This window comes from Micrasema longulum, unplaced genomic scaffold (assembly GCF_059751315.1).
Source record: "Micrasema longulum isolate JH-2025_06_02 unplaced genomic scaffold, ASM5975131v1 h1tg003050l, whole genome shotgun sequence".
Lineage (NCBI taxonomy): Eukaryota > Metazoa > Arthropoda > Insecta > Trichoptera > Brachycentridae > Micrasema > Micrasema longulum.
Genome location: NW_028280156.1, coordinates 46,035 through 73,888, shown reverse-complemented (window position 1 = coordinate 73,888; position 27,854 = coordinate 46,035). Strand labels below are relative to the sequence as shown.

Below are 27,854 nucleotides of genomic sequence, written 5' to 3'. Positions count from 1 at the left end.
TAATGTCCTGCCGGTAAAACAGCTTTGTGACTACAAATTGATTGTGGATCACTTTGTTGATCCGGAATATAAAAAAAAAGTTTCCCACACTCACAAAACTAGATTAAAAACTAAGGGCTCCCTGTCAGTTCCCCGAATTACAAATTACTTCGGAGAGCGAACATTAAATTGCGTTGTTCCAAGATTGTTCAATGACCTCCCACAAACCATCATTAACATGAAAAATCTTCAAATGAAAAAAAAAGAGCTGAAGAAATATCTTCTAGATACTTTATAGTGCCTGTTTATAAATAAATCTGTAAAATACAAATAAAATAAATGTAATATAAACCTGTCATAATTTTTTTTTTTTAAATGTTTCCCACCGAAAAGTCTTTAGACTTAGTTTCGTAACAAATTCTTGTATGTATTTTTTTATTATAAAATAAACGCTGCTCTGCAGCACCAAAACTGAAACTGAATTGTCATGTATTTTATTTAAGCCTATCGTCAAGAGTACCTACGCATTGTTTAGCACGATTGTGCAGGCAGCAAATGCTGTTCCTTTCACAGTACTCTATGAAGTTAAAAAAAGGGGCTAAATAAAATTCAACGGCAACTTTTTTTTTTTACAGTTTTTAAAAAAATACGCAATTTTCTTGTATAAAATTTCGACCGACGTTATAACGACGATAAATTAAAGTGGATAAATTATATTTTTTGCGTTCAAATATGAAATATGAAGCAGGTTCTATTTATGTTCGTGACAAAAGTATTTATTTCAGTGAATACATACAGGCAAATTGAATATCGATTGTATATACCGAGAACTGTAGATAGTTTTTTATCACTAACACACTTTCATAAAATTTGTTAGTGATTGATAAATCGATATTCTAGTTTATTTTTACGAAAACTGTTTTATTGATGTAATTTGGTTTACCTATTTTTCTTCCACCGACCTTTGACCTTAATAATGCAAATATCACCAACGATTGTAAATCTACATACAAAAATATTCTAATAGCGATAAAACTTTGTAAAAATCAATGAAAAAATTACTACATAAGTGGTTAATGGTAAAAATAAAACAAATAACAGGCCACTTATTGTAAATAATTTTTTTTTTCATCTTCGTTTGAAAAAAGACAAAAACTCTACAGTCGCGGCGTTTAAATGCGCAAAAATAATCTCAAATCTACACAACTTTACGTTGAATTTATTTTAAATTAAACACATTGTAAATTTACCTCATACGAGTTGAATATATATTAACTCAACTAGTTTCAGGTATTCTGAATCACCCATCATTAGAATACCTAAAACTAGTTGTGTGATAATATGTAAAACTCTTATGTGGTAAAAAGTACAGTGTTTTATTTTAAATAAATTCAAAACTTTATTCCACAAAGCAAATACTGAAACAATTTTAACTTTACTTTGTAACTGTTTACAATAAATATACACTAATAAGATCTATACTATTTTTTTATTTTTTATTTAAACTGTACAAATTAACTATGTGTTACTGTCTCAGGCGCTGATTACCTTAAGATTGGCGGCCTCCGTGGTATAGTGGTCAAGACGCTTGACTCACGCACGGAAGGTTCCGGGTTCGATTCCCGGTGAGAACACAAAAAAATTAAAATGTGATTTTTCTCAAGCCTGGGTGCTCTGTGATGTAATTCACCACTGTAATTAGGCCTTCTGGCCTGTTGTGGTGCAAAAAAAAATAGAAAAAAAAAGAAAAAAAAGATAAAGGCATGCATTATGATATACATGGCATCTCTCGGTCCAAAACTTTTTATAAAAATAAATAAACAATATTTTATAAAAATACAAAAGTATTGCCATTGTTTTGTGTACGCTTTAGTTATGAATTTAAACGTTTTTATATAATATGTATTATTGGGATGTTTGTATTTGCCACAGTTTATAAATATTATAAATATTGTACGTTTTGTTTATTCACACAATTATTTTATGTTGTTTTTATTCTATGTTTTTGTAATCATATAAATCTCACCCGCAATATTAAAGGTTTTAGCTCTTAAACTTCACAAACGTCAACAAATGGAAGAATCGAAGGAATTTAGATGTTCAAATACAGGCAGAATGGTGAATGTTGGCTACTTAAACCAGCCAATGACATGTTAAAAGCCCTGTGGATGCCTAGACGTCTACATTCCCTTCTCTAAAACGTTCTTCATCTCTCTTGTAATGTGTTTATAGTGTAAACCGGTGATTGGTCGACAAACATAAGTCGGAATCTTAATAAAAGAAAATTGGAATAAGTAATATAATATAAATGATAGCAATAAAACGAACCGATCACACATTTATGCTTAAACTCGAAGATTTGTTGTATGAATATTTTTTTTACATTCTACTTGTATTTTTATCGTTCCCTGCATATACTGAAAAATAATATAAAATCCTGAAACTTCTGAAATATCGCGTGTTCAGTGAATTTCAGTTATATTTCAGCATTTTTCCTTTCACACTTGGTTTCCTAGGGATTCACGGTACTGAAAGTACATCATTCAGAATTTTTACCATCTATAAATTTTTAATGAAGTAAAAAGAGGTTTTCAATATTCTTTTTATTTCTATTTCAATGCCTTAAAAATACTATAATATTTATTTAAATTGTACATATTAACGCCATTTTTGAAATTTGCATAAAATAAATCGGCGGTCCCTAAGAAAAAACATGTTATTATTTTCATGGGGCGCTACAAGATATTGTGTTTGCTTTTTTTTTTTTTAAATTCATTGAATATTGAAATCGGGCACACATAAACATATTCTAATGAGTGCTCTAATAATAACAATGTTCAAACATTTTACATAAATTATTTTATTTGATTACAAGCTCACAAAATAGAATGTCAAGTAGACGAAAGTGAGCATTTTTGACACCTGCTTATGTTTGCGTTTAATCGAAAGAATAAAGCTGCTCGCGATAATTGAGCAGTGTACGGTGATGATGCTACGAATTATTGACTCATTCAAAATTCAAATATTCCATGTATTTTTTATCAAACCTCGTATACAAATATTTACTAACCTCGATTTAAATAAATTTCATTGACATAATGTTCATTACTTCATAAAAAATAAATATTTAAATCTAACCGACAAGTAAACAGAATATCTATTTTGAGATGGGAAATTGGGTTGAAAATCAAAGAACATTTTATTTTTATTGAACATTTTTTTTGTAATTTCGCTATTGAAACAAGCCACTGAGTTCCTCAATACAACTGAAAAACTATTAGTTTGTTGGGAAATGTTATATTGGACTTTAAAATTGGTCTTTCCGTTTGTCAATCCAAGAAAAAACTTCTCCACAAAGAACATTATCATTCTCTTTAATTCGATCCTTTTTTCCTATATCGACATATTTCTTTTTTCGTTTTTTCCTTTTCTATCGAAAAATAAGGCTCCCGTGGGAATTTCGAGAGCTTCTTATTAAAAGGGTCATACCATGGTAAAGTAATTACTGGGAACCGAAGTCAAATGTCTCGGTCTTATTTCTAATTATCTTCCCTCTTTGAGCTAGCCGAGAAACGTCGAGAAATGCGATCCTTACGAGTCCCGGTTATAATGAAGAAAATCGAGAAAAAATCTATTGTTCGGTATCCAATCATTGGATACTTAGAACTTTTTGTACTACAAAAGAACCAGTAGATTATTCAGAGAAAGGTACCTATTATATTCATGAATCTTTACATTAGATGCTTTTTGCAGAGCTTAAAAATAATACTACTTACCTAAAATAATATAATATAATGTATATTGTATTATGTTATGTTACCAGAGTTTTTCAAAACATTATTTAACATATTCACATACTCAAAAAATACTTTTGATTACAAAACTACAAAGGAATTACTTAACATATTGATATAAACGTTCAACTAAAATAACTGAGCCGTATATTGAGTTTGTTCAAATGTTTTTAAACAAGGACTGAATTTCGCTACTTATAGTCCTTAAAATGTAACATGATTAGAATGACAGTTGTCAGAAAAAGTGGCGACATAACTTTGTAGTAACGTCAAAGGAGTTATTTATATTGACACACGAAAAATCATTTGTATCTGGCGTGTTAATTTATTTTTTTAATACAATGCTTGAAACATAAATCAACATTAAGATATAAAATCAGCTTTAAAACTAAAATAAACCCAATTATTAACGACGTTCTTACAAGGTTACATCATTTTGCAAAAACGTTAGAGATGGACAAATTGATCAATGTAAATTTATTCAAAAAAAAAAATTCATTCGATGTTGTTCATGAAAAAAGTATAAATGTCTCATTTTTTGGTGAATAATTATGTGAAACACACTATAATTGGTTTGTTTTTTCGTTTTTTATATCAATTTTTGTAAACAGAGTTTTATGATTGCATAAAATAACTGATAAAATCGATTTGATCAGTGATCAGTAATTTCCCATCACTAATGAAATTAGTTTGACAGCTGTCATTCTAATCAAGCTATATTTTAAGCACTATAGAGAGTTATTGAGGTTCAAATATTACAGTAGAGATGATGACCATTTATGGGAAGATAATCTAGTCATTTTTAGAACTTAAGACTTGCCGTTGGCTTGAATAAGTTACATTTCTTGGAATTTTATTTTTTATCTAGTTGGATTCGTATATCATTGTATAGCTCTATTTATTTCTAAATACTTAACATTCTTTTATTTCTTTATATTGTATTTCTTGAACTATATGTTATTTATTTACTCGAGTTTTTTATCATTCAAACTACTTTGGGCGTTATTTTTTTTTTTGTATTATTAACAACTTTTTTAATTTTCAGTTTTTCACAGTTATTTAATTTCAGGATTCTATTGCAAATATGTAAGTCATTTATTCCATTCTTACTATGGATTTGTTTCTTTTAAGTTATTAGAGAATTCAAAAAAGTTATTTTTACGCAAACTCATTTTTTTTATTAATAAAAAAAGAAATATTTGCGTTCTTATGATTTACCCAAATATTTAATTTTGAAGGACATTTTCAACGAGTTGTAAATAACTCACTATTAGAAAATGAAATCAAGTTGGGGTAGAGTGGGATCCGAACCACGGACCTTTGAGCCGTGAGTCCGAGACACTAGCCACGGTACTACAACCCGATCATTATGCTTGTCGTGTTCAAGTAGTGAAACTTATCCTTGTTTTTCTAATGAAAAGACACTTACTACCAATTAAATATTTTTTCTATATTACATAAAGATATGCGGCGACAGATGATTCGTAAAATTTAAATTATTGAAAATTCATTCCATAAATTGGTATTCGATAGGCATTTTGTATTATTAATATTTTGTTAACCCTTTCAGACCTGAATAAATTTCTGTGGATACGAAATTTTTCTTTTTATTTTGTGTACCTACCAAGGGAATTATCTGATATTTTTAAATTTCGTTCCTAAGAAATTCTATTAGGCTTATTTTTTTAAATAATGGGTCTTAAACTGATGATTTACGGACATGCTTGCCTTACATATAGTTTTTAAGGACGACAGGAGTTCGCTTTAAAACAAACCAACCAGTCGTCAAAGTCTGCCAGTTGTCAAAGTTTTAAAAAACTTTTACGTGTAATGCTACCGACGTGTACCAAAAAAAATAGAGGTGTACTTAGGGGTTCCAGTAATTAAAAAAATCAACTAGCCGATTTTGAATTTCGGTCCGTACGAGAGTAAAAAAAATGTAAAATTATTTTATTTGAATGAACACCTGGGATAAAAGGCTTAATACAGGCTATTAGTTTTGTTAGAGCCAGTTGTTGTTAAAAAGTTAAGTTTAAAAATGTATAATGTTTGATAAGTAATGAGGAAATTTTTTATAGTCATATATAATTGTTTTCGTATGAAAACTGGGGGGTAAAAACTTAAGCATTTAATTGTACTGTGAAGTTTTTAAAAAATGTTTCAAAATAAATAAAAACATCAAATACTTTGAACTATGTCACAAGTTCTTCATAAGAACTCACCGACAAGAACTTGTGACGACTTGATGACGACAAGAACTTGTGACGACACGGGTGAAACAAGTTCAAAATTACAAAACTCTAAAAATTCATTACGCTTATAAATACGATGCGTAAAAACATGTATTTTTTGAAATTTAGGTTAGTTTGATAGTCTATTAACAAATAATAAAAAAAATATTTAAAAACTACCGAGCATCCTCATTAAAAATATGCATATTTCAAACCTTTATAGAAAATTTGTCCACTGTCATTACATGCCAATGTGTTTTGTTTATTTGAAAATAATACTTTTCACAAAATGTGAGACGACCCTATTATTAAATTTTAAGCATTTTTAGATGCAGCTGTATTTTATTCTGTTCATTCTTTTCCAGCGGGTGGTTACAATATTTTTGTTTTGAACAAAATCAGGTGTACCGTGTACCACAATATTAAGGGTAACGTCACGTGTCGCGCCGTACCACGGCCAAAGTAATAAGTTATGGCATGTATTTTAATTGCACAATATTTCACGGCGTAGGCAGGCGCGCTACACCGCCGTATCGCGCTTCGGAACCGCAAACCTGTATTTGGAGTCTACAGTCTACCCAAGTCTTAACCAGGGGCATACTTTGTCTATAAGACAGACGCTTAATAAGCGCATTCAATAATCTTATATGTTTGGATAATTTAAATAGTGCCAGTTTTGTGAAAATCACCTCAAGAGCGCTGTACAATACATAAATATCTCAGCACGTCTTACAGCTACGGAGCGCATGGACAGTACGAAATCTAGCCCGTATTTACATTTTTTAAAAATTATTTAATCTGACAATGAAGTTTAGAGTATAAGTGATATTTTTAAAAAATAAACAAAAAACAAATTTATAAAAATAGAAGTTAGATTACAACAAGTCTTGCAGCTACTGAACGCATGGACGGTTGAAATTCTAAACCCCATTTACTCAATTTTTATATAATATGATTTATGTAATATGATTTATATAATATGATTTATATAATATGATTTATATAATATGATTTATATAATATGATTTATATAATATGATTTATATAATATGATTTATATAATATGATTTATATAATATGATTTATATAATATGATAGCTAAGATCACAAAAAGTCTTGCAGCAACAAAACGCATCGACGAGTAGAATTTCAGCAGCATAAGAATGATTTTAATAAGTTTACAATAAAAATATTTAAAAAAACAATAATAATAGATCGAGCTAAGAACATGTAAGTATGGCAATTAAGTGAACACGTAACAGCACAAAAAGTAAACTATAAAAAACTAAACAAAGACAGCATTCTTTAACTTATTATTAAGGTTATCAAGATGATAGACGATACTCGAACTCGAAAGGTCCCTGTTTTAAGTAGGGTCTATTGTCTTTTTCCTAGTACATAACTGTAAAAACATTTTGTTCACATTTGGTTGTTCCCTGGGAGATGATAGTAGATGCGCATATGTGTGCGTAGTGTAGGTACCAAGAAATCTATCCGCTTCTTGTCAATTTTGTTTGTTATTATTATACGCATGTTTCCCGCTCAAAATTTCTTTTTATTATTGTTTTACTTTGATTAAGATGCCAGATAAACTTGTGTATATCTTAGATTAATACTTATCCGACTTATCACTAAATTTAGACATCTTCATACAATTACTAAGTCTCGAGACTTTTCGGTGGGATACATTTTTTTCCACATAGATACAAATATAAAAATCCATTTTAGTTAGATATTAATACAGAAGTGCATGTGTGCGAGTTTTTGTGTGAGAGGATGTGTGGGTTAGGGAGTGAAGTGTGGTTTTGGTAGGTATGTGAATATGTGTGTGAGTTTATTATGGGTGAGAGGGTGGGTTTATGGACAGGGTGAGTGTGTGTTTGATACGAGTAAGACAGGTTTATTTTACATACTTATATGATACATATAATTAATTTATTATTGATGTACAACTTTTAATTAAAGAACTCAATATCTTTCGGTAATATTAATTTATTTATTTTTTTAAAATTATTTTTACAAATTTCATATCTTTTTAATATTAAAAAAGTACTTTTAATTTTTTTTTTAAATTGTGGATATAATTTATTTTATTATATTTATTTTCTTTGATTATTATTTTTATCTTGTTTTGGTTGCATTTATGAGCACCCACTATTTATTTTCCAGTTTCAAAATCGTCATGTTTTTTCTTCGAATTAATTGAATTAGTATCACTTCAGTTCTTTCTTTTTCATTTGAAGATCTTCCGTGTTAATATTAGTTTTCAGAAAATTACTAAACCACTTCGGGATAATGCAATTTAATATTCGTTTTCCAAAGTAATTCGTTATTCAGCGAACGATCTGGGAATCCTTCGTTTTCAATCAAGTTTTGTGAGTAGGAAATTTTTTTTTTACTATCCGGATCAACAAAATGCTCACAATCAATTTGTAGTCTTAAAGTTGTTTTACCGGTAGGATATCACAGAACAGCTCTGTACCACAGAGGCTGCAAATCCAAACGTCAAATGTTCAACCAAAGCCTAAAGAATCTACTTTCTCTAAATGATTTCTAATAATTTATAGCATTCATTTGTATTTTCAGTATCTTAATTCATTGGTTCTTTCATTATAAGACTTGCATTTCTTCAATATCAATGAACATGATCATAAACTTATTACGAAAATCGAAATATCATTTCATCAAATTCTAGATTTGCATCAGTCTGCCTCTGAGGTACAGAATTTAAACATGCGCAGAATGGTGAACGTTTCGAGTGCGAGATGAGGCCACTTCAACCAATAACAAGACATAAGCCCATAGGACATAAGTAAATGTTGCTTGAGTGCATGTTGTATAGGACAAATTATTCTAATGTTTCCTATATGTATTTGGGTTTTGTGTCGTTGTTTGATTCGTTTGTATTACTACGTTCTTCTTCCTTTCCGAGGCGGGATCTGGAGCGTGCGGCCGCGGTCTCAATTTGGAACTAACACTGTATTCCTTCACTGTCATACTGGGAAATTAGAAAAAGGTGATTGTGCTGACCATGTGTATTTGATTGATCACAAATTGACAATACTGCAGTGAGGGGTACAATGAAAGCTTTTAAAGATTATTTGCTGTGTTATTTCCGCGGTTTGATTGTAAAGAAATATTGCATTTTCGCTTAATTAGTTTTTTTTTTTTAAATTATTGATATGCGAAACTGAAGAAAGACTTAAGTCTTCATGAACAGTTTCAGGAAAGGGTGGATGCTTTCATTTTAAGCCCTGTAAATGGCTTGACTTCCATATTCCCTAATCAGAAATGTTTTCTTTGGTGCTTCTTCTTCCAAGTCGTTCCCTCAATGCTGAGAATCGTGATCACCATGAACACTTCTTATTTTTTAAAGTATTTCTGATCATGGTGGTTTTCTTGGCAAAATAGTGCAGTAGTTTGCCATTGCTTTCTGCACCGCAGTGGATCTTTTGGTGCAGTAAATTTAAATCATTATAATTTTCTAGGAAATTAAATCTAGTCTTGCCTACAAACATTTGGGCATACTCAAAATATTATTGTGTTCTTTTGACTTGGCCTGCTAACGTCAACGCGACGTTTCAACTGATTATCTAGAATATTCTGTTAATAAATGCGGTTACCTATCTGAAAAGCCACTGCACGCCCCCAGTCAATAGGCTGCAGGGGTACATAGAATCCCTCTACATTATAGAATATACTCTTCAGTATCGATTTTCCGCTAGCCGCGTGGCGGTTCAGACGCCGGCCTCACAAAGTTCACGGTTACGTTGCCCGTACACGTATTTCCGGGGCCGTTACCGTTACGGGGACAACCGACGAACAAACGAACCGAACGAACTAACGAACGGACACACAACGGAAAAGCTAGCGGATGCCGAACGGAAAAGCTAAGTTTCTGATGTGCTAGCTTTGCTTATACACCCCTCCGCTCAGTTTACTTCAAACGAAGGCTGATTTTATTACGCGAGGGAAATACTAATTACAAATAAACAGAAAATGCGCTTGCGTTTTCTTCACTTAAGGCAATAGAAATAACATCAGCCTTTTTTGAAAATGTGCATCTCATAGTGTTCAACATTAAACTCCTAGGTCTTCGAATAACACATAATTATGCAAAGTCAAAACAAATATTACACAAATCCTTTGAAACAAAAGCAGTTGGACAAAGTGGGTTGGAAGAAATTTCTCTACTATAGTAATAAATCTCATAAATGTGTAATCAGAAATTAAATTGTATTGATATTAATAATACAGCTTTAACTTCCTTTAAAAGTGAAATTTCCAAAAATAATTAAAGTTATGATGTTGCGCCTTGAATCTGCAGCCTATATTATGCAGGTTATGTGCAGTTCTGTATGTAGGCACATTATAAATGTACACTGTATGGTCAACTATATTTGTATTATATATTATAATGTGCAACTGTGTGACCAATATTCACAAGTAGATATATTTTAATTAATATGTATTACATTTACAGTTCTAGTAATATTATAAGTTTTGTATGATTAGTTATTTTATGTTATATATAATTTTTATGTGACAACATTTACAATAACAATATTATGTGGAAGCCTCTAATTGGACTTAATGATATGTATTTATGGTATAATTCTATCTTATAAATTTATAAATGTCTGTTGGCTTTCCAATGAAATAAAATAAAATATAAAAATGATAGAGAAACTCTCCATTTTATATTCCATTACAGTGTTAAGTCAAGTCTCTTCTTTACTAAAATCAATACATTTATACATTTTATGACACTTCAATGTACAAAATACATAATAAAAATTTACATATGTCAAGAAATACAATACAGATAAGTTATTTAATAATACCTGGAGTGCTATTCTGAACCAATCTCGCGGCACGAGAAAACAGTTTTTCTCGTGTATTTTGTATGTAAATACATGAGATAATACGGCCGCGAGAGCGTTTGGAATACCAGCCCTTGGCCGCGATCACAAACGCTATCTTCATAGGTACAGATCGGACGGCATAAACTAACATCGATATTTATGTACCGAAATGTGTATATTTGTATGGAAATTTAAAGTAGCTTCAGAAAAAAAAATTGCAAACATATTCCATTTTTCATAGAGAAAACTTAATTTTATTTTGTAGATAAAATTTAAGTTAATTGTAGAATACTGACTGTGGTATTCCAATGCAAAGTAAACATTTATCTTCAATTTTATCTACATAGTAAAATTAAGTTTTCTACGTGAAAAGCAGACTATGCATATTTTTTTTTCTTCTGAACATGTTCAATTATAGGTTACTGATAAAGCTATTAAATGTTCATGCAAATATACTCATTTGCATACACAAATCTCGGTTTTTTTATAGAAAGTCGAAAACAATTCTGTTAGCTTCCCATTGTAATCGGGGCCACGGTGTATCGTGGATCTTAAATTTAAAACTATTTCCTTAATAATTCAATTTAGTAATTAATTTTAATAGTAAAAATAAATTAGTTCAATAAAATAATAATAGTATTACATTTATAGCATATAATTTAATATTTCAAATAGCAATAGTAAAAATATATATTTTCAAATTATTTAGTACCACTATAATTGAGTTTATTCAAAGATGACATACATATTAGGGTAATATTAAAGACAGCATTGATACTATAAATTTATTTCCAAGGCAATCCTATTCAGTGGTCTCATCTCCTCGTCAAAATTCAGTTATTTACAGGGCGTATAACCTGTCATTGGCTGGTTTAAGTGTTTATTTTACAAACTGTGTAAAATTCACATTTTTTCCTATTTTTGGGCATCCATATTTCATCAATCGTTTGATCCGTTGATTTTTGTGAAGTTCAAGAGCTGAAACGTTTATTGGTTGCGGGTAAGATTCATCTGACTGAATGGTAAAGTTTAGCGGATTAAAAAAATATATTTCAGTGTCGCATTATCATTTTCTAAAATTTCATAATTTCTCCGCGTATGACTTCACAAGTTCTCTTCGGTGAGTTCTGCTGATTCGTGGATTGACTTCCTGTAAACCGGGAATATATTTCAACATTATATTACTGGTTGGATCGGAAGAACTAGTGACGTCATTCAAAGTCGTTCGTTTTTATTAGTCATTATTTTTTTCATACATTTTCAAGAAACTTCGCCTTACAATATTTAATGCTCGAAATTTTGCCACACGTAAAGAAAACATTTTCCGCATCCAATTTCCCGGTGCACTGAACTCCCTCATTATTTCACATAAATAGGAGGCAAACAAAAGCTTAAACATATTTTTCAATTATTTTATTTCTTTTTGAACCAGTTGGTGTAATAAACAATATCTTGAAATAGTTCTAATTTTTGGATATGAGAACTGATTGTTAATCTTGGAGGCGAAATCCAGTCCATGTCTGCAATTTTAGACAAACTCAAAATATTGTTAAAAAATTCATTTGATCCCGTTTAGTTCAAATATAATACACTCTATGAAACTTTCTGATATAGGTAATCTTTCCTTTTTCCTTAACAGTTTTTTTTCATTTTTCCAGATGCTATTTGGAGAACCGATCTTGACTTCATGGTTGCCAACAGGGATCGACTGGTAGTTCTTAGTTTCATGACCACGTCAAATAACATATCAACACTGCCGACTCCTTTACCAATGGTGACATCGCCTCCTACTCCACCGAAATCTATTTTAACTTCAATACCAACTCCAGACTATCCAACAACTACTGATATATTAACAACTCTTCCACCACCGACGACCATCGTGACAACGGCCAAAGAACAACAGACGACGCTTGCGAAACCGGGGGCAAAATACCTTGGAACGAAATATCCTTTTGCTACGAACTCCCCAAAACGAACGCAAAATGGAAGGAATAAAGTTGCACGAACTTCGACTACAGTACTGTCCTCGAGCACAACTTCCACCATGGGTACATGGATAGATGACGATAGGAACTCTTCAAACAACCATCCAAGAACTCTCGCATTCAACATGGAAAAGACTTTGCGGGATATCCTTGGATCAGAGCCTTGGGACCCTTCAGGTGAGAATTTCATAATATTAAAAACTATCATTATTTTGTTTATATAGTTGGTTTACAAACAAAGAAAAATATAAATAAAAAACATAAATATTCATTTAAAAAAAGAGATGGCATGTTGTTTGTCAATTACAATTAACAGTACAAAATATCAAATTAAAATTAAATCTGTACCTTAAAGCTGAAAGGCTGGAAGTTTCATTTTTTGCAAAATTGAGTTATAGATGTCATTTTGTTCATGTAGTCAGATTCTATTGACGTTAAAAACATTGGAGTCCTCCGGTATACCATTTCTGAAATAGCTTGTTCTAAAACACCAGTAGTGCAGTAATAATACTCGCGCTTTCAACAAAATTCCACGGTTTGCTAGAATTAAAGCAGTGGATACTGAATAAATTCCCCTATTTTTATAACAAACTACCTCCGACGCAGCGAGGGATTTTGCAAAAGATTAAGTCTTATTGTCATAATCAACCATATTTAACCATTATGTCATTTCTTTTGCCGTTGATTTCATTATTTTACTTAGTTTTTTTTTTTACATAATGTTTGCTTTCGATTACTGTTTTATTGCTATCAATATCATGTCATTAAATTTATATTTACCTGTTATTTCCGTAAATAATTAATGTTTTAATTTATGGCACGTAATTTAATGTTTTTGCCTAAAGAATGTTTTATAAATAAATTGTTTTTCATTTAATATTCTACATTACTTTTATTCTAAGTCCGAGGAGGAATTAGGGCGCGGGCTAAGCGGTTAGTACAAAAAACATTGAAGTCCCATAGTTGTTTGATAGTCCATAATTTAAATGTTTTTTTCTTAAATAATCTCATCGAAAGCCTACAAATCCAAAAATACAGAGAAAAATGTGTCTTTACTTCGAGAGATACATTTGAAACAGTTTTACAACTTCAAACCGCTATCCTGAACAATTTACCAAATGTGACTTCCATCATTTTAGCTTTAAGGTACAAAAATTTTTGTTAATTTGTATAAAAATGCATATTGTCTACAATTTTTAAACCTCAACAATTTTCTGTCAAAATGTCATTCTCCGTGTTTTAAATACTGTTATACGTGTACTCGTATATTAATCTGCGCATTCTTGAATTAGATTGAAATAAGATACATTGTTCTTAATTTTTGTGTGGCTGTGATGTCACAATAGTCGACATAGGACACAAGACTTGATATATCTCTTATTTTTTAAAATTATGAATTCGTGTTTTTTTTTATCTTCAAATGGACATTTTCACACCGGATTTGGAAAGTAAAATTTGTATAACTATGCTAAATGTTAATACAAAAAATATTTATCCTCGCTACGCGAAGAATGAATGTCCGCTAATTCAGCAACACATCTATACAGATACTTTATACAAGAGAGAGCACGAAGATAGAAGTCATAACAAGGAAGACAGAGACGCTGTTGCGTCGGGTGTTGTCTAAAACAAATTTAGTCTTCAGTCGGTGATGAGAGACGCGCGCGCGTAACGTGAGCGGCATATTTGTGATTTTTAATTTATTTTGCTAAAACAGGGCTAAATTATATGTTTATTCGCATGTATTATGGAAAAGGAATTATTAAATAGAATGTCTCCATGTTTTTTTTTGTTTTAATGTCTGAACTTTAGAATATTCCGTCTTTTACTAGTGGTAACACGATGTTACATAACCGCGCGCAAAAGGATTATTTACCACAGTCTTTTAAGAGTTAAACGAATATATGTAAAACGTTTTTAGTATTCTAAACTTATGAACTCTAATCGACTATTAATAGTATTATGCATGTAAAAAAAGGTCCTGCTTAAACAGAGGAATTTCCTAGCTAGTCGGAACCTGGAATAAAAAACCTCTGTACATTTTAAAACTGTAAAATAAATAATAAATCAATTTTGACCGTTTCTTTACTTGGTGTCTTTTTTATTTGGGAATAAGAAAACATTGTTTTTGCGGATTCCATTATATGTAGGTTTTTGCATTGTCAATAAAAATAGCCCTAGGATGTGATGTGTTATAAAAATAAATAAAAAAATATGTCAGTGAAGTCGCTTTTTAAAAAGAAACAATTTTTTCAATTAGCCTCCAGTCGTTTGCGAGTCTATTTAAAGAAATTCATTATCGTTTCACTCCAAGTGAAAGACGCAGAATGAATGTCAAAAATGAGCGAATCGTGAATCCTTTGATTTCCGCCTCTAGACTCGCGATGAAAAAGGAAAAGAAGGTAACTTATCTAAAATATAATGAAATGGTAATGTAGGTACAGACAAGGTAATATTATTGTATATGTGGGAGTCAAAGTCCAGTGATCGATGTCTCACATACGTGGAAAATAATTTTACAATATAAAGCAACGACCCAAGAAGCAACTCAGCATTTTCTATTGAATACAATACATTATATTCTGTAAGATCAACATAAAAAAGTAATACAGTATAGTGAATTCAACCTAATTTAATGTTTCGGTTAATGCTTAAGGTCAGAATAATGTTTTAAATGAAAATCATCATGTTTGGTTTCACGTGTATTTAATCATCAGTGTGGCCACACATGAAGTAAAGTTTAGTCGCATACAAAAAATAAAAAAACCGCAAATGAACCACTATCTATGCCTGCGGGAAAATTCAGAATAGCACCCATTTTATTATTAGGTGAATGCTTTTTTTTTTTTTTTAAATATTAATGTTTTTAATGAAACATTTTTAATTGAGTTGCATTTTATGTAGGTTACAACAATTATTAAAATTCTTCCTCATATTTTACAGAATCTCAAAATGGGTGGCGAGGTGTGTCTTTGGAATTCCTCAACTACGCCATCGCTCTCCTGGTGTACGCAGTCCGCTATCCCGCAGTCTTCTGGAGCACAAATAAGTGCTTCGGTCTCATCTTCTCCTTCCAACTTCTGGTCAACGGGATCCAAAGCCTGATGTCATTCGCTGGAATGTCAGTCTTGTACAAGGTTCAAGTGTTTGGCGTCGACAGGGCTCTTCCTCTACTTCGCCACAGAGCTGTGATCAATCTGTTTGGAGGGGAATCCCCATTTCTACTCAACCCCCATGTTACCTTGGCTCTGTTCGTGCTGTCAGGATTACTTGTCCTGTCTTCCAGTCTTGTACTTTACCTCTACGGATATGGACGGTAACTATTTCATTTTGGATTTGTCAAATAAATTTTTTTTTAAAGAATAAAATGAAATAAAGTTATTGAAATCAAAGAGAAGAATTTAAATGATGAATTCATTGTTTTTTTTAAATATTTTATTTATTTGTTAATAAACTATAAAAACGATTTTTTAAAGTTTCGTAATTTTGAAATTACTTCCCGTGATTCGGTGAATTCTGCTGATTAGTGAATTGGCTTCCTGTAAACGGGAAATCTATTACAACACTTTATCATTGGTTTATTCAAAAGAACTTGTGACGTCATTCAAAGTTTATAAAAATTATTTTTATTATTTTTTTCATACATTTTCAAGAAACTTCGCTTTACAATTTAATGCTTTAATTTTTACTGGGTATAAGAAAACATTTTTTACACCAATTTTTCTGTAGCACTGAACTTCCTCATTAAATGCAACGACTTATCAGAAACAAAAGCTGAATATTACATTACTGCATCATAACATACTCCATGTACTTCCACCAAGAATTTTCACTAACAAACTTGAATGTTTAATAACAATGTACTACATATTAATTTACTTTATAAAAAAATCTTCTTTTTAGATTTAACTTTCATATTAAACTGTTGATTTAGAAATTGCATAAAAATATAAATATTTAAAAAAATATACCTTTAAAGAGCTTTTACTTACACAAAAGGTAATGACTTTGGAAATTGAGATTATATGTTTAACGAATCTGCCTAAGCTGCCAGACATTTAAAATTAATATGTTTCTTTTTTGTGTGATCCCGTGTAAGTTGAATAAGTTCCGAAGTCTCGGCTACCTTTGAAAAAACCATCTCCAGGGAAAACAGTCATTTAAACAATAAAGATACATATTGATAACAGTGAGCATGAAAATCTGTGCGCCTAATTTAAATTAAATCCAAAATATTTCTTAATTTCAGATTCAACGCCTTCCTGAATATAGAGCGAGAAAAACGAGTAATAATGGTAAAAGAAGGTCGAGCGGCCAGCGGATGGGGGTATTTTACTCACTGCGCTGCACTTTGTGTTCTCCTCGCCATAGCTGTATGTTGCGCACCACTCCTACATGACTACACAGTGGTGTATCGAGGCAGCCTCGACTCTTCTGTCCTGGTTTGCGTAATATCAACCATTCTCCATCTTTTCCTATGGGTTCTAGTTTGGCTCTTCCTAACTGTCAAACAGAAATGGGTGTTCAAGCTCAGAGTCACGATTGGAAAAGCGGCAGTACGCTCCGCAAGGTCCATCAAACTAGTCACAGATGTAGACCTAATGGGACACTGCAAAGAAGACGATTTGACTGCTCAACCTCTTCTCGTCGTAGGAAATGGAAGAACTTACACGATTTCAGAAAACTCACCAAAGAAAGCCATCTTGACTGTTATTCAAAAGGCGGCGCTAGACAAGAAGGCTAAAGCATCAGGAAGCGACGATGGAGATGGAGAAGAACAGATATACTGGTTGAGGCCGAAGACGGTTTCTTTGAATCCATCTGACTCTACCGATAAACTTGCTTGGTTCAACAAGAAGCTGGCAACCAACGCTTCTGGGAAGGCCGGTCAGAAAGTAACCTTCAATGATGTTCCTTGTACGTCCAACTCACGGTAACTTTTCACACTCATACTGGCTGTCGTGTAACATGTGACTTTTCTGTCCCTGTCTTGTGCCTGCCATGTGACGTGTGTCGTTGTAGTTAGACACTGTTTTAAAAAAGCAATCAAATTGTACAAACTCACAATATTTGTTTAGTATTTTGCAATGGTATAGTTGTGCAATTATTATATTGTCCCGAAACTGTTTTTTTTTTGTACAAAACACATTGGGAATATTAAGGGTATGCTTATATAATCTAGTTCTCCTAGGAATGTACTATGACAGATTAATGCCTCGTAACACCTCTTTAATTAATATTTTTAATTTATTTGGTTGTACAGGGTTAAAATAATTAGTAAAGAAGAAACAGGAAGAGGAAAAATACTTGAAAGTGACTGACCGTCGCTGCGTAATTGGTCTGTCTTAAACAACATATAATACTAGGCCATTCTTAGGAGACTATAGATATATAATATGTACTTTTAATTTTTATTTTTTTAAATAAAATTCACACCCCCTTCACCAAACAAAATATTTCCAGATTGCAAATTATTTTATTCTGTCAATTTGATTGTTTTGCATTTTTGTTTATTTTTTGCTTTCCTTTTTACTCACACTTAAATCACTATTTTTAATTCATCACACATTTTTGACCCATTGCTCATTTTCAAAAATAAAATTATATAACCAACAGCTTTATTATGTTTAGTTGCTATAATTCAAGTTTTACTATGGTTAACTTTGTAGCGTATAAAATTTAGAACACAATAGCAAAAAATGTATATAAACATTTGTATAGATATGGTAATAACTTAGTTTTTTTATAAAAACGTGAATTAATATAATATTACAATGCATCTTAAGGATTATTCGCTTTCCACACCTAATGGAGCATTGTTAGGTACATCAACCGCAGTGTATCTTAATCATTTTTGTTACATGAAGGCAAGATGAGCAGTCTTACGCTTCAGGGCCTAAATTACAATGGGAAGTTAACATTTATCTGTAATTTTGTCTACAAAGTAAAATTAACTTATCTGTATGAAAAGCAGAATATGCTTACAATTTTTTTTTCTAAACATGTTGAATTATAGGGTACCGAAGAAGATTCTTTAAATGTTCATGCAAATAAACTTATTTTCGTACCCAAAAATCGGCTTTTCTTTCTAGGCAGTCGAAGATAACTCTGTTAACTTTTCATTGTAATCGGGGCCCAGGTGCCAATTCGGAAACCATAAAATTTTCTAGAGAAAAAAAGCGAAAAAAAAAACCTTTTTAAATAAATATTTTATTTCGATCATGCCAGGAATCGTACTGAAGAACTCTTGTTTTGTAGGCAAACGTGCTGACCAATGGACCTGAGGCAAATTATTAGGATGAAAAATTACATGATGAATACATGACAAATATTAGGATGACAAATTATAAATATTTATCAAAAATTAGAAAAAACGGATTCATATGAAATTAATCTTGAAAATCAAAATATTCATTTTTAAATGCATTTAACCATAGTTTTAATCAGTTAAATTTTTTTTGTAAAATAATAACAAAATATCTTCCCTTTTCATGCATATTATTATATGATTCCATTGTTTGTTTTATTTGCATGACTTATCTCAAATTAACTTTTGTTGCTTATGTTAATGTTTTTTATTTGCCATCAAAAATGTCTTAGGTTGTTGTTTTCTTTTATACTAAAGTTTATGTTATTCAATTACATTATGAATAAAAATGTAAGAAAATCATACTTAATATTTAGTTTAGTTGATACACTTAATGCTACCATTGATGAGCTACATAAGGTATTGATAAATTGTGTCATTTAGAGTTTTATTTTACTTAAGCACATATTATTTGGCCGAAGTTTTCTGTTGTTTTAATTTCTAAACCCAATGTTCTTTTATTGTAGATACCACATATTAGCATGTTTACAATAACATAAAATATATTATCATAAAAACTTGGGTTCAAAATAATACACACTTTATTTACTTGGTAGATAGTGTTCCTTTTTGAATTTTCATCAAACCGTTAATAAAATAATTACTTTTTATTTGCGAAATTCTCTAGATTATTTGGTAAAGTATAATTAGCACACCATTAACATCTGTTAACACTACATTAGAGCAATCTTACAAGAACGAAAATGTATATCTAAACATCCGTATAGACAGACACACACACATCACACAAATGGTTATGATCGTAGAACAATGAAGCATGTGATTTTCTCATGAGAAAAAAATTGAAGGTTTATGTCACAAGTTGATAAGTACAAAACCATATTTGATACTTGGGTTAGTTTTATATATTTTATTTTATTTTTATTAAACCTGGAATATAAAGCCTTTATGAAATCTTTTCAAGTTCAAATATAAAAGAAAGTCAATGTCGCATTTTTTGCACAATTGTCGCTCTGCGATCACAACGAAATATCTTCGTAAGTAAAATGAAAATAAAACAGTTTTGTTTTCAACCACTTATTTTATATTTTGTTACCGACCGGTTTCAAATCTACACAAGCTTCCTTATCAAGGTAAAATTTAGTAAAGAATACTATTGTATTTATTTTATTTTAACAGTGTTTTTCCTATAATAGTCAACACCTGTCTAGTTTTTGAAATAAAAATCAAATTTCAACTACCCTCATCTCTAACCTCACACTTTCATAAAAACAAAACACTTTACATTATTATCTCCATACATTTAGAGTTAATATTTAGTAGACACTTTTAAAATAAAAAATAGAATGATATTTTCTAAATTTTATCATGAATAGGAAGCTTGTGTAGCTTCGAACCAATCGGTAACAGAATATGAAATTAGTGGTCAAGAACAATTTTTTTAAATTTTATTAAATTATAATGAATAACCGCAATTAAGTGTTTCATAAATAAATTTTATCTTCATAAGTATTTACACTTACCTTCATATTATATGAGGGTTTATGAAGTGAAAATTTCAATAGCCAATCAGATAATTGGTCTTAGTTTTTTTTGTATATCTATTAATATTCATGTATGCTTTTAATCCCTAAATAAAATAAAATAAAAATACTATATCTACTTCAATATTCTGTGAGAGCTATACTATGCGATCACGTAGTGCCTGTGACTATTCTTTCAACATTAGTATCGAATCTCTGCTCAATGTCTAACAAACTAACCTAGGATGTCTGTGTCTGTTTGTATTGTAGTAATAAGGAACGTGGAGCCTCGCTACGTATCGGTGAAGGAGATGACGGGGACTACGCCACACTAAGGGAACTGCCGATCGCTTTGGGGGGCTTGGGAGACCCGGGGGATGATACATCTGAGGAGGGAAAGGTACTACCATTTTTTAAATGTATTTTATATCTTAACAACAAACCAATACTCCTAATTACATGGAATAAGAGCACATAACATCCCCATTCTTGAGAAGGAAAAAAAAAATATCACTGGTAATCAAACACGCCTGGGCGTGAGGCGAGCATCTTAGTTACTATACCACAGAGGTAAAAGATAATAAAAAGGATATTTTACATAAATTGAAAAAGAAATATAAAGTCTAGGCACATTCTTAAAAAGCAATACATGAAATATAGACCCACCAGTGAAGTTCCTGCCCATACCAGATAAGGCACACCAGCAAAGGCTGGCCCGCCTATTATATATATATATATATATTTTATTCACCACAACAAGTCAGAAAGTGGTGAATTACTCAGGTTTGAGAAAAATAAAATATTCATTTGTGTTCTCATCGTGAATTAAGCATCTTAGCTACTACACAACAAAGGCCTTCATTTAATTGAAAAATTGAAGAAATATAGGCAGAATGGTCCATACTACACATTATACAAAGTGATCACTTCAACTAGCCGATCACTGATCATGAGCTTTGAAAATTCCTAGACTTCCATATTTCTCAGAGGTATTTTCTCTGTCTATTGAGATCTAATACAGTATTTTTAATTGAACTTAACACAGTGACCTTAGAAAAGTACTATAGGTAGGTGTGTATTAGTATAACAACTTCATTATGGACATAATCATTTAAACAATTTCTAGAATGTGCATGAACTAAAGAATTGCGTACTAAAATGTTTCAAACTAAATACCTTCATTGCGACAGTAATTTCTGTTTTGTAACATTTTTTAATTATTCAGGAAATGAATAAAACCATGGTCTTTTAAGAATGTTTTTTTTGTACATATTTTAAAATGATAATTTTTATTTTTCACAAGTATATTATTAGTTATTTAAACTGAATGAGAAATTAAAAATATTTTGAAAAAGATTATCTTAACAGATATTACCAGCGCAACAAACATATTCCAATAATAATCTCTTAACACTCAATAACAATATCTTTAATGACTAACTCTTCCACCGCTTCCTGTACTAACAATCACCGTATGTGCACAGCTTTTGGCTTGCGTGCATGATGACAGCGTAACATACGCATGCACCAACCGCGACCTGGTCCCGCCTTGTGACTATGAGGACCCGAGCCCTTTACTAACACCAGATGCTTTGCCAGACCCCCCCGTGGAACCAAATTCTATGTCCCCAGTCACCACATCTTCGGCGGTCACTGTACACACAGAATGCCAGGTTAGAGCTTTAATTATTATGGTCTTCATTTCCATGCATATATTTTTGTGGTCGTACTCTTCTTTTATATTATATTAATTTAAATTTGTTTAATTTCAATTAGTTTTATTTCAATTAATGTATTTAAAAATAACATACGCATTACAAACTAATATTCCGGACATACACATTATAAGAAGAAAAAAATACATGAAAGAGACTCTTGTCAGAGTAATAGGAGAATCCTGCTCCGGAAAAACCCTTTAGATACATGGAACAGATCAACATCCAAAGCGATGTTGTTCAGCATAGCGGTAGCCCTTCCAACATGTATAACCATGGGTAGGTTGGTCCTGTATATCGCATTATGAAATACTGCGCAACCTTCGATAAAATGAAATGTGTAGTAAAATACACATTTTTCCAGTCTCTTAACTGTTGTAGCCAAGCATACTCTGGAGAAACTCGGTTTAAAGATTGTAAAAGTATTGTCAACCCTTTGCTTTCTGACGGCAAAAATTTGTCCAGGTGTAAAATAACTTATATAATTCTTATATGACGATGCATTTGATGTAACTAATCACTGTCGGTACATATTTGTACATTTTTAGTACTTACTGAATGAAACTTATAACAATATTTCATATTTCAAGTGATGGTGTTTGATTCCCATTTTAGATTTATCAATAAGGAGACTCAATTGAGTGAAATTCAAATGAATCTGACGATTACCTCAAATAATGTAACATTACATTACGTACCTACATTATTAAGTTTTTTTTTTTCAACATTTCAGTCAAGTAGTGGTAATACACCACGTTGCCTAAGGCGAGCAGACTCTGGAGTTCCTGGAGAGGAGCCTCAGAGGTCAGGATCCGGTAGCAGTGGATCTTCTCCCCCTGATCCTCCCGGTTCCAGCACCAGCGAGTCTTCCAGCGGAGTTCACTCTTCTGCCAGTCTCCCCAATCATCGTCCTCGAGCCAACAGTCTAGATGACTTCATCCTAGACCATCAACCAAAAGACGAAACAAGATTAAAAAGTTTTTCTCTTCAACGTGGAGCCATACCTCCAACATTCATATCCAATAAAAATGATTCTCAATCTGTTTACGGATTCTCCGGCATTCATTATACCACTATTATCCATCCAATCAATGGGCACTTAACCGAGAATGGTCTACCTTCTTCCATAACAGAAAATGGTGTCGATAACACTGTTATCATAAGGAGAAAAAGCATGCAGCCTAAAGTGAAGGTTGTAAATACCCCTCCAGTGATTAATGAAGAACCTTTTGGGCGATCAACCAATATGAAAATGACTACTTTTACAAATAGCAAGGAATCGTTGAGGAACATCGTTTCATCTTCAGCAACTTTGCCACATTATCCTACTCAAACGATGGATTCAGTGACTCCAAACTGTTCTACAATGCCTTTGGCTCTAGAAGCCAGAGGAGTTATGATGCCGATGGTTTCAGGATCAAGCTGTCAATCGTTTGCGAGACCCCATTGTACTCTACCTACTCACCAGGGAGGGTTGAGGTTAGTCGGAGCAGTGCAAGCCATTCGTAGAGCCCCGGTGAATCCTAGGGCTGTCGCTGGCCATCATTCTTTCCCAGTGCACCTGATACAACCCACAAACTATGGTATGCACAACCATCTGATGCATGATGTGGAAAGAGACTCAGCCAACTTCTCAATGGCTTCAAGTGGTGATTCTGACAACAATATGTACATTAATGCCAACAGGGCATAAAGTGAAAATACCCACATCCTTCTTAGTATGTTTTAGTATACTCGTAAGTGTTACCAGGAATATTGTAACTATGGATTAGGTATTGTGTATATATGTACTAACACAGTTGTAAATGCACAGTTGTTGATCTCATTTCTTATAATTATCTTAGTTACTTAGCTGATATTATTTTGGATATTTATTATCGTTAGAATGTAAAGTGCTTGTTTATCATAAGTTATTTATGTATTGCGTTTTGATGATTATTTAATTGACACGGAAAGATGAAACCGGTTGATGTAATTGTATTTTGAAGGTTTTAAAACAATCAATGAAAGAAGTGAGCACATTCTGCTGTGGTGGCAATAAAAATGTAGACATTTGATTGTATTATCACTTATCTGGCTTTTTGTTACAAATTTCCCTAGAGTTTTTAAATTGTAGTTCGAACGGAGAAAAATTATTCCTTTTTAATTTTAATGTACATAATTACGTACGCAATAATTGATGATTTTATCTATGGATGCTTTCAATAATGATTGTTGTAGATTAATATAATTTCAATGCACTCCGTACGTAGACCATTATTCGGCCTTAATCCCAAACATCTAAAGACTGCCATTGCACCAGTCCACAAGACCAACATAAATATGAAATTTACTAGGGCTATAAGAATAAAATGATTTTGAGATTTGTAATATAACTAAGACAAGGCTTTTTTACAATAATTAAGAATTTTACCAAGTGTATAGATAATTGTACTAAATAAAACTACCACTGAGTATTCAAGACAGTTTATAATATTGTCGAAAGTAAAATAGTTTTGTAACAATTTAAGAAAATCATATCGTCCTTAATGGAGATAAAGTAAAACAATGTAACGATTGATATACAAATTTAGTATCCATATCCATGTAAAATATCACTATTGTAACTAGATGTAATGCTTTTCGATGTGTTTATGGTAAATTAAACTATGACAATATTTAAAATGTTTACATTTAGCAAAATTTACATGTTTTAAAATATTCTTTCAGGCAGTCTTTCAGAACTTCCTTTTAAAATAATTAGATTTTTCAAAAAAAGTAAATTTTATAATTTTTTTACTCTAGTTAAACTCTTTTCACAATCAAAGATTGAATTTAAGCTAATAATTTTTCTGTCATAGGCTAGTTTATAGTTTATGTAATGGTTATTGTTCACAGCTCAGAGTAATAATTCTCTAGAGAAGCCCTTAAGCTCTTATTGCGTAGAACAAAAGCATTCCAAATATTTGGTTTGGTTTTAGTTTGGTTTTTAGTTTAACAACAAACCTGTAACGGATGGTTTCGGTTAGCGCTCACAATTGTCTACCCGAGTACCTACGGCACGTTGTATCGCAGTAATCTGTAGCTAATGTTGTGGTCAATAATCGTAAAATGTTTTTTCTCCAAATGGGTGACTCTATTAGGTTATTACTCTAAGGTTATCAGTTATTATTGTTGAATTAAAGGTTGTGTAAAACCTAAATCCACAAAACAAGACTGAGTAGTTATTATTCAGTAATGTACTTAAAAGGGTTCACCACTGTATTAAATTCATATTAGTTACATATCGTATTTTTTCTGCATGGCAAATAGGGAAATTAGAAGTTCGGATGTGTATAGTTTTACTATTGGAAATATTTTTTAAAAGTTGATTCATTTATTCAGAAATTGACCCTGCTACAGAAAACATAAAATGTTTAATAAATTGTTCATATGTGCAGTTCATTGCTATGAATTTATTTTTTTTAATTGTGTATTTTTACAGCCTTTAATACTTAGCGTTTTCAAGGTTTCTATTATAATCTTCAGCCCTCTCATGTCTAACGATGAAGATGGGCCTCGCCTTTAGATCTTCGCATCTCCCTATACTGAGCGAACCGCATCCAAGCACTTCCTGCAAACCGTCTTATGTCATCAGACCACTTTGCCTGAGGCCTGTCGACAATTCTTCTGCCTGTTATGGGTCGCCATTCCAGGACTTTTTTAGTTCATCTAGAATCTGTGGTTCTGGCTATATGACCAGGCTGAAAACCCTGTGGACTACTTCGGTGACTTTGGATCTCGCTCTATGTATGTGTTAGTTCTTCTGTCTTAATGAAATACCTAGCATTCTCCTTTCTATAGAATTTTATGTTACTAATGGGCTTCTATGCTGTAAATCGATTATTTTACTTCTCGCTGGTGTTTTGGAAGCATTCAAAACCAGAACTGTTTATAATAAACCTCTCAATGCGAGTTATAAAATCAGTTTCATTTATATATTTTGATAGCCGGCTCTATTTCAAATGATCTGGTGTTCTAAGCCATTAATCAATTTTAATTTGTTCAATTAATATCCAAATTATGCAGTTACTTATTACTTATTTTTCACAAAAAACATGTTGGTGGTATTTTGTAAATGTCAACTTATAATTATTTGTAAAAAGTTATTAACGATTGTCTCAAGTGCAGTATTATAGTTTTTTGTTTATTGTCGGTGTACTGATAAAACCCTCTAAATGCATTCTTGCCTATTCGGAGAACATAGTAAGCAACATACTTGTACGAGCAGTAGCATCTCTCTTTGAGGAGAGTTCAGCGCATATAAGAGTTAGATGAGTTAGTTCACATTATGGTTTGCAATCTCATAGGGCATAAAACAGAGATTTGTAATGTCACCAAGGTTGTTTAATCTATATATGGACAGCTGTATAAAATAGATAAAATGTATGGGCATTGGAGCGAAAATGGATAATTTCACAGTAAGCTGTTTTTTGTACGCTGTCAATGCTGTTCTATTAGCACGCAGCAAGGAGGATTTGCAACAAATAGCCTCTAGAATGTATGATGTATGATGTATACCTGGTCCTGAAGAGCGAATTGATGATGAACGAAAGTAAGCCAAAAGTTATGGTATTTGAAAGGGGAAGTGAGGTTATTGAGTGCATATTTTTATTTTTTGCTTTAATATACATGTTTACACTTTAAGCATATGTTTAAAAAAAAGTATTTTTACAAGTAAATAAAAGCCACTTTCTCTGGCTTGTTGGTGGAGATTTATTTATTAATACTATCTTATATAATATTACCTCTTGCATAAATTTATTTTAAAAATCTGATATAAATAACAGCCGGGAAGATCAGTAATATAAATACAAATAAACAGTTTTTCTTTTCAAATACAAGAAAATATGTTTTAAAAAAAAGTAAATAAATATAAACAAAAGTATAAAAACACTCTGTTAAAATACATGTAGAATAATTTGTGGATCTATGAAGCATGTTTACAAGAGACAGAAGAGTAGAAAAAGATTGTGAATCTAAGGCAGGTATAATTGATAGGATTAAGAAAGGGACACCGAAATGGTTTGGTCATGTAAAATGAATGGATGACGAATTAATGGTAAATCAGATACATATGGCTAGAATAAATGGCAATGTAGAACATAGACGACAAAAAGAAAGACGTGGCATGATCAGATGAACCAAAATCTCGAGTTTGGTCGTGTCAAAAGTAGATAGTAGTAATAGTAAATGGAGTTAATGGTTTTCACCAGAATACAATTTTCAAAAAAGTACTTTTACTGGACTTTTTGTGCATACATACATGATAATTTTTAAATTAAAACTCGGAGAATTTAGAGGGCTTTATCAGTTGATAAAGCTTAAAAAATGGCATATAACTGCATTTTAACTTGTTTTCTCATATTATGTCATTTAAAGCGTATACTGACTACATAATATATGTATATAC

At 31.6% G+C, this 27,854-nt stretch overlaps 1 protein-coding gene across 5 annotated transcripts in view; it reads left to right on the top strand.

The window, feature by feature from the left end:
• Positions 1 to 27,564, top strand: part of tinc (transmembrane protein tincar) — a 79,056-nt gene extending 51,492 nt beyond the window's left edge. The window contains exons 4-9 of one of the 5 annotated variants that reach the window (XM_088241747.1): positions 12,528 to 13,034; positions 15,801 to 16,173; positions 17,107 to 17,790; positions 20,979 to 21,108; positions 22,193 to 22,381; positions 23,157 to 27,564. In XM_088241747.1, coding sequence (XP_088097873.1) covers positions 12,528 to 13,034; positions 15,801 to 16,173; positions 17,107 to 17,790; positions 20,979 to 21,108; positions 22,193 to 22,381; positions 23,157 to 24,116 — 2,843 coding nt within the window. In that variant the 3' untranslated portion in view covers positions 24,117 to 27,564. Of the gene's footprint in view, positions 1 to 12,527; positions 13,035 to 15,800; positions 16,174 to 17,106; positions 17,791 to 20,978; positions 21,109 to 22,192; positions 22,384 to 23,156 lie in introns of those variants that run through there. The other 4 variants (XR_015825187.1, XR_015825188.1, XM_088241748.1 and 1 more) reach the window with 4 other exon arrangements.
• The last annotated feature ends 290 nt before the right edge of the window (positions 27,565 to 27,854 follow it).